This window comes from Miscanthus floridulus, chromosome 4 (genome assembly GCF_019320115.1).
Source record: "Miscanthus floridulus cultivar M001 chromosome 4, ASM1932011v1, whole genome shotgun sequence".
Classification (NCBI taxonomy): Eukaryota; Viridiplantae; Streptophyta; class Magnoliopsida; order Poales; family Poaceae; genus Miscanthus; species Miscanthus floridulus.
In genome coordinates this window covers 121,164,318-121,172,453 of record NC_089583.1, presented here as the reverse complement: position 1 = coordinate 121,172,453, position 8,136 = coordinate 121,164,318, and the positions used below count along the sequence as shown (strand labels likewise).

Genomic DNA, 8,136 nt, shown 5'->3' with positions numbered 1-8,136 from the left:
CGTAGGCCCCGTTCACTTCACTGAAAAAACAAGCTGAAACAGTGTTCCGGCTGATTTGTTGGGAGAGAAAAACATTATTCTAATAAAAAAAACAAGCTAAAAAGTAAGGATTATAAGAGAAACGAACGAGACCAAATATATTTTGAAACGAAAGCGAGCGAGTATATCGGACAGAACGTTATGTTTATGTTTATACGCCGGCTTTGCACGTCTCAGCAGGGCATTTGTTTGGCCGTTGCCATCAGCTCAAGTCATCAAGCTCCAATCAAGATTGTGTTTGCGTTTTTTTTTTGGTTTTATATAGATAGAGAACTGGCCGTGTGTGCTAGCTAGCTGACGAGTCACTACTTCATCTCCTCTGCCACATGGTCCACATGGCCTCAGGTGATGCACTGATGCTTCAGCATCACTCACAGAGCTCTCGTATGTATTGCGCTCTATCATCCAGCTAGCTAGGTCACTGAATTTCTGAAGTATCCATCCAAAACCAAACCATACCAAGGAGGCAAGGAATCCCGGGCCCGCGTCAGCAGCATCGATCACTTCATCACCGTATATATCTTTTCTATCAGCTAGCTATTCATGCGCCCACATATATATACGTACATATATGCATGTGATCCACATAATTTTTGCCCCGCCGTCTATCTACCATCATGACAGGTGAGGTGGCATATTGATAAGGACTAATGGTTATAAATAGAATAGAAGGGCACAATAATGCAGCACTGGAGTTGGGAGTCGGGAGGAAGGCACCCGTGAAGGTTGGTTGTTGCAGTGAAGGGACAGGGAAATATATCGGCCTGTTCGCTTGGTAGTAAACGATCGTAAATTTTCAGCCAGAACAGTATTTTTCTCTCACACCAAACCAGCCAACAGTAATAATTCACGATCGTATACGATCATTTCAGCCCCAGCCGAATAGAGGTATGGGTTAGGGATGTGATGTTTTGTACCCATACCTTTGTTTGGGTTGTCCATAGTTTGGATTAGGGAAATCCTGTGAAAAAAGAAAACAAAAAAAGCTGACGCCTCCGCGCTCGTGGGAGTCGTGGCCCCAATCTTCCGTCCGAGTCAAAGCAGGCACCTCCGCCGCGGCACAATAGGAGCCATCATCCATCGCTGGCGCGCCTCCCGTCCTAGTCCATCGCGGCGCCCCTCCCATCCGTCACCGGCCATCCAAGGATGGCGCACGACGCATCACCCAGCCCAACAGCTTGTTGGCATTATCCTCTCGTTCCCCACGAGCAGATCCGCTTGGCAGAGGTGACAAGCCACCACGGGCACGGCGGTGAGCACCATGGGCACTGCCCTGCTTGTGGACGGCGACTAGCAAGCAGGTGCACGGGCATTGGCTCCTAGCGGCGATAGCACAGGCACGGGCCCCTGGTGGTCGGCGACGGCACAAGCACGGAGGTGAATCAGGGAGGCGGAAGCTCGCCTACTCGCGGCCGTTGATTTCGATGAAGATGGCCAACTTAAGCCCGGATCCAGCTGTAAGTCGCTGGATCGATCTCCACCCCGCCGGAATCGAGGTTCTTGGCTCCCCTCGTTGCTCCAATCTTGTCGCTACAGTGCTATCCCTTTCATAACCCACCCTATCCGCTCAGATAGATTTGGTGGGATGGGAGGCCATCCTATCCCAAATCCAAACCCTCACTGTATCCCAATCCAATAAATCAAACATGGGTTATACAGCTATTGGGTTATGATATCCCTATCCCACCCCCTCTATCCCGTGAACATATATGGCCATCGGGCCAGGCCAGCCCGGCATGGCCCGAGCCTGGGACAAACTCGGCCCGCTGGGGTTTGGGCCGGCACGGCACGCGGGCTGTGCCGAATCGTGCACCGTGCCTGCTCTACGGCCCAAGCATAGCCCTATGGGCCGGTAGTCGGGCTGTGCCGACCCATTGAGCACGCCCAATTCTACGGGCAGTGCCAGCCCACAGCCCGGTGCCCTTAAATCACCTCAAAAAATTCATCTCATACAGCACTTAGCAAATATGACATTCTCAGTCAGATCACAAGCATAGATTATAAGTTCTAAGTTCACATATTACAACTTCTAAGTTCACATTCACAATCACTCAATCGGATCACTTACCAAATTTCACATTCACAAATCAAAACTGAACTCAACTCCAAATGACCAAATCCAACAAAACAAAAGACACAAGAGAGACAATTAAGATAACTGAGCTGTTTGTGCAATGCTGCCTCATTAAAAACCTTTCTATGTAAAATTCACCCTTGTGAGAAACCCTAAAAAGAAAAAAGAGTGCAGCACAGCTCTTAATTAAGTCTTAAACATGTTCAAAGGTCTCAAGTCTCTCAGAAAATAGATACATATTATATTTACAGATCACACTCTCAAGTCTCAACTCTCAACTCTCAAGATGTACCAGCAGCAGCACCTCTAGATGTACCAGCTTCATCTTCACCGAGATATAAATTCTTGAAGGAATCCTCCAACTCTTGGTTGTCAACAACATGTTGTAACCTTCTTTCTCCTAACTCCCAATCCTTTATGCAAGTCAGCATCTCCACAGTTTCAGGCAACAAACGTCGTCGCCGCTCCTCAATGATCCTTCCTGCTAAGCTGAAACATGATTATGAAAAGACAGTAGAAACAGGACCTGATATAATATCTCTAGCCATGATAGATAGGATTGGATATGTTAGTTTGTGGTTACGCCACCAGAGAAGTAAATCAAAATCATCCTCATATGCAGTGACATTGTCACTGTCAACATAAATTGTGAGCTCACACATAACAAAAATAGATGTAGATGAAGTGGGGACAGAGGCAAGGGAAGGACCAACAACACCAGATCTAGGGCCTCCAGAGATCCTTCCCTATGCCTCTTTTTTTACCTATATGGCTTGCAGGCTGTGTAGCCCTTTGAGACCTAGCTGCACCAAATTTTCTCTCATATTTGTTAAACAACTTGTAAATTTCGGTTCTCATATCAGCATAATATGAACCGTAATCACAACCAATGTACTCTTTAAGTAATTGCAGAACATTAAATAGACCTCTCATCTTAGCTCTATGATCAAGAATGAATGCAAATGAATATAACAGAGGTATGTCCTGCCAGTATTTATGGAATTTAAGCTTCATAGGATATACAATAGACATTAGATTTATATCTTTTTCACTTGCATGCAAATGTGAAGCAATATCAAGAAGATGGTGCAGAATAAGTGGACTAGTTGGATAATAAACACCAGAAAGAACAATAGTGCTTTCATAAAATATTTCTAGGAACTCTAATATCTTTTCAGCTACATGCCAATGCCTTGCGCAACCGGAGCACGGTGCCAGAGAAGACGACGGCCCCCAAGAGAAGACGACACATTGTTAGCAAGGACGGCGAGCGGCGGGGGGAAGATAGTAACAAGAACTCACATAATCACCAAGATCTAGAGGGGTCGAGGGGAGATAGGGAGAGGGAGACGGGAGAGAGGGAGGGTATCAGGGAGGAGGAGAAGGGAGCGGCTCGACGACGGTAGGCGGATCGAATCGAGGTCACCGGAGTCGGGGGAGGTCACCAGAGACAGCGAGGCAAGAGCGACAGTGACTCGAGAGGGCGGAGCGGCGCGGGTGGGTGCCTGGGTGGGGAATGAGATGACCGAATGATTTAGGGTTTGGTGAGGGAGGGGAGAGGGAGCCGGCGTCGCTTATATACGAAGGGGGAGGCGGAGAGCAGCTGGGCCGTCGCCTTGGGCCATGGGGGAGAGGGGGAGGCGAAGACCAGCTGGGTCGTCGCCTTGGGCCATGGGGGAGAGGGGATGGCGAGCTGCTGTCGGGCCGACCCTAAAAAGCCGGGTCGTGCCATGCCAGCCACGGGCCTGGGGTACGGCTCAGGCACGGCCTACTGTACCGGGCCGGGCTGTGCTCGTGTCGAGCTAAAAAAGCGAGCTTCGTGCCGTACCGTCGTGCCTCAGGCTGCATGGACATTTATACCCGTGAACCAAACGCCACCTTGGGGTACTACCGAATACTGATAGCCCAGCGGGTCCATTGTATCAGGAAAAACGTCTGCAGAATTGCTTGCCGTAGCGATAAATGCGCTGTTATGAATGAATGGCTCCGAGCGTTGTGCTTTCTTCCTGATAGCTCCATGTCACTCTCTGTGTCATGTTCAGCTGAAATTTTAGGTGTATTGTGTAGTACGTGTGTGGGTGACTGGGACACTGTTTTTTGGATGGGTCGTTAAGGATGGTGCAGCCTGGCAGCTGGACCAAACGTCGAGACCTGGCCACGAAACATCGATCTGCAGGTGACCCACCCCCTTCTCCCTTTCCTTGGCGGTCTGGTCTGGTCTGGTCCACTCCATCCGTCGGTCCATGAGGTTGGGTGGCACTAATAACGACCTTGCATTATTGATAATGAAGTGTACGTACATCCATTGTAGTAGTACGTCCTTGCCCATCTTCTCCATTCCAAGAAAGATGCTGAGGCGCTGAGCTCGGTCGATCTCGATCCATTGTACGTTATCCCTGTTGATGTCGAGGCTGGAAGAAAAGAGCAAGCTACAGATGTACTAGTACGTGCGTGCTTGGCTCTCTATGGCCGGCTGCGCTGCGCATCCTTTTCCTGTTGGCCGCCGGTGAGGTCAGAGCGGCCGAAACGCCTCGTACAGATGTCTACCGTAATCTCATCTCTTCTGTTTGTGCCGTGCCCCCACCGACTGCGAAATCACTGAAAGCAACAACCCTGCGCTTTTTCAACCTGCCGTCGCTGCCTGTCTGTACATGTCTTGACGATGGAATGGAAGGCTGTGCTTTGGTGTTATCCAGGGGGGTCGCGTGTCGCCTGCTGCTCGCCGGCGATCGCGGTCAGGCCCGGCGTGCACGGCACCGATGCAAGCCGCAGCCACCGCGGCTGGCAGCCTATTCGTCCCGCGGCCGCCGCGTGTCCTTGGCCTCCTGTAGCTTGAATACTGTATATCACGATTCACGACTTCCTGTTGCTGCTGCCCATACCACCAGAGTGGTAGGCTCTCTTCGTTTATCTTATAATCTATTTTTTTAATTTATTTTTTTAGTTAGAATTATATTTTTTTTTCATAATAAATCAGCAGGAATAATGTTTTGATTTGTTTTTTTAATGAAGCGAACAGAGCCAAATTGTGTAGAAACGGAATATGCGACGGCATATTGGCAGGCAAATGGCAATGGCAACGCGTCAAGCGACGAACAAGGTGTGTTTTCCCCAAAAACAAGCTTTTAGCAACGAACAACGGACCAACCAACCCAAGAATGTTAGGTGGAGGAGGCAGGCTGGCAACGCTCTACTCCTACTGCTCTAGTCTGCTCGTGTAGGCCGCGCCCAACCGCTCGTCTCCCGCCTGTCTTTCCCGGCCGGTCCCGGGGAATCTCCATTCTCACGCGCGACGTGACGCGACGCCACGGCACGGCACGGAGGAGATAGAGGAACCTCTTGGGAAGCCGGAACCTCCGGTGCCGCGTTTGGTGGTGCTTGTACGCGTGAGTGAACCTCCGGCAAGGCAGAAGGCACCAGCAGAGGCACTAGGCAGCAGATCTGCAGATGATAGGTAGGCTGGCTGATACGCCAACATCCGCACCGCGGGCTGTGGCCGTTCGTTTCATCCGCGGTTGTCCATTGTCCTCCCTCCCAGCAATCTTTCTTATCCGGTGCCGGAGCCACGCGCTTTTCCAGTATGCCACCAACTGACCGACGGACGAGTAGCTGCTGCTGCTCTGTTTCTTCTTGTTACCACCTTGCAACTTGTGCTTTTTCAATTCTACTACTATACTAGTAAATAAATTAGTTTCGTTTCACATGTAACCTAAACTCATTTCTCTTAATTACAATGATATGCAGAGCTTTTGCTTATTTGCGGGAAAAAATAGTTTCGTTTCACATGGCTGCCCGCTGACTTTGCCGTCTACGGAGTAGCACACAGCAGTAGTCCTAACTTGTGTTGCCAACGGCTCCGTTCGGCTTCCCTTAAATTTAACTCGTTCGACCTTTTTTTTAATCAAAACAGTATTTTTCTTTCTCAGGACTAACCGGAACTGTATTTTTCAGTCACTTTCACCGAGTTTTGGCAAGCCGTACGCCCGTACGGGACCGATCGCAAGGAATCTTCTTCTTCCTTGCTTGCTTTGATGCATACTAGCATGGAGTAGTATTTTACAGGTGATGATTTCGCCGAGGCGGAGGCGCGGAGCAGAGTGCCACAGCAGGCACCAAACAAACGCATCCAAACAACAAACAAAAGAATCACATCGCAGAACGCGGCGACGGGCACGCACGGCTTCACTCACAGCTCAGCTCACCGCCGGGGGCTTCACGGCCGGCTCCAGCAGCTCGGTCCAGAACAGCGCGGCGTCGGCGCCGTCGCCCTTCACCACCTCAACCACGGACACGGCGTCCGCGAGCCTAAACACGCTCACTTTGGCCACCACGCCGCCGCCGCCCTCCTCGTCCTCCACGTACACGGGTCCACCGCCGGCCCTCTTCCCGTCCTTCCGCACGCGGTACCCGCCCTTCCGCCCGGCCGCCTCCACGCGGGCCAGCACGGCCGCGGCGGGCTCGCCCACGAACACCCGCTCCTTACCGGCGCCGACGAACAGCGCCGACAGGTCCGAACCCGGGGAGAAGCTGAGGATGTCGAACGCGGTCGGCTCCCTGTCATCCTCGTCCGCCTTGGTCTCCGCCGGCCCAAACCACGCCTCCTCCTGCTCACCACCGCCGTGCATCAGGCGGCCCAGCTCCTCGTCGCTGGCGCCGTGGCGGAACCACGGGTGCGCCACGATGCCGTCGGCGTCAAAGCGCGCCGACGGGTCCGGGTCCAGCACGCGCCGCAGCAGGTCGCGCAACGCCGGCGAGAACCACCCGGGGCACCGGAACCTGCCCGCGTAGATCTTGCGGTACATGTTCACAAGGCTCGCGTCGTTGAAGGGGAGGTAACCCGCCGCCAGCACGAACAGCACCACGCCGCAGGACCAGATGTCCACCTTCGCCGGCTCGTACCCTTTCCGCGACAGGATCTCGGGGGCCACGTACGCCGGGGTGCCGCACATCGTGTGCCGGAGGAGACTACTACCGTCGGTGGCGGTGGCCACGGCGCCGAGCCCGAAGTCGGCCACCATCAGCGCGCCGGCCTCGTCCAGCAGGAGGTTCTCGGGCTTGATGTCGCGGTGGTACACGCCGCGCGCGTGGCAGTACCGCACGGCGGACACCAGCTGCCGGAAGTAGTGCCGCGCCAGGTCCTCCGTCATGCGGCCCGACGCGTCCACCAGCGAGAACAGCTCGCCGCCGGCGGCGAGGTCCAGCACGAAGTGGACCTTCTTGCGCGTCGCAAGGATCTCGTGGAGCCGCACCACGTGGCGGTGCCGCAGTCGACGGAGGATGCCCGCCTCCCGCTCGATGGCCACGGGCCGGTCACCGGCGCCCGCGGCGTTGGCGCCTGCGGCGCGCGGGTTGGGGAACGACTTGATGGCCACGGACCGGCCCGTGAGCAGGTCCCGCGCCAGGTACACCTTGGCGGACGCGCCGCGGCCCAGGAGGCCGCCGAGCTCGTACCTGCCGAGGAGCACGGTCCCGGCGGCAGGGGGAGAGTTGGCGGCGGCGGCGGATGCGACGGCGCCGGTGGCGGGCGGCATCGTGGCGGCGGCGTCTGCTCGGCCGGCGCCGTCGTAATGGCCGGGCGCGACGGGGAAAATTTTCTTGTACCGTACCGTCTCACTGGCCGGTGTGATCGCGGTCGTGCTGGGTGGCTTTGCGGCTGGCTGGCTGGCTGGCTGGGGCAGTCTGAGTTGGGGGCTTTGCCGCCGCGGCGGTGCCCGTATTTATGTATCACGCGGTGGCCGGCTTCGACTTCCGAGTGCGGGAGGGAGACGCGCTGCTGGGTGGGAGTACTCGGACTCTCACTTGGGAGCTTGACGAGTGGGCCCGGCAGTTTCCGCTTAATGACAGCTGGGGTCCGTTGGGTGGGTGCAGGAGCAACGAAAGTTCCTGCTTTCAAATGCCGGTGATAGTAATTATTCCTCCTTTTTTGCATATATTTGAGCTCTATACATATTTATTGATTCTTGCATTTTCCCACCGGAATTTCCAAATGCCGTACGACATGATTATTGCTGGTACGTGTGAGA

At 54.0% G+C, this 8,136-nt stretch overlaps 1 protein-coding gene across 1 annotated transcript; it reads right to left on the bottom strand.

Moving 5' to 3' along the window:
* Positions 1-6,112: 6,112 nt before the first annotated feature.
* LOC136550580 (CBL-interacting protein kinase 29-like) lies at positions 6,113-7,776 on the bottom strand. Its single transcript, XM_066542192.1, has one exon. The coding sequence runs from the start codon at positions 7,642-7,644 to the stop codon at positions 6,307-6,309; it is 1,338 nt and encodes a 445-aa protein (XP_066398289.1). The 5' UTR covers positions 7,645-7,776; the 3' UTR covers positions 6,113-6,306.
* Positions 7,777-8,136: the final 360 nt, after the last annotated feature.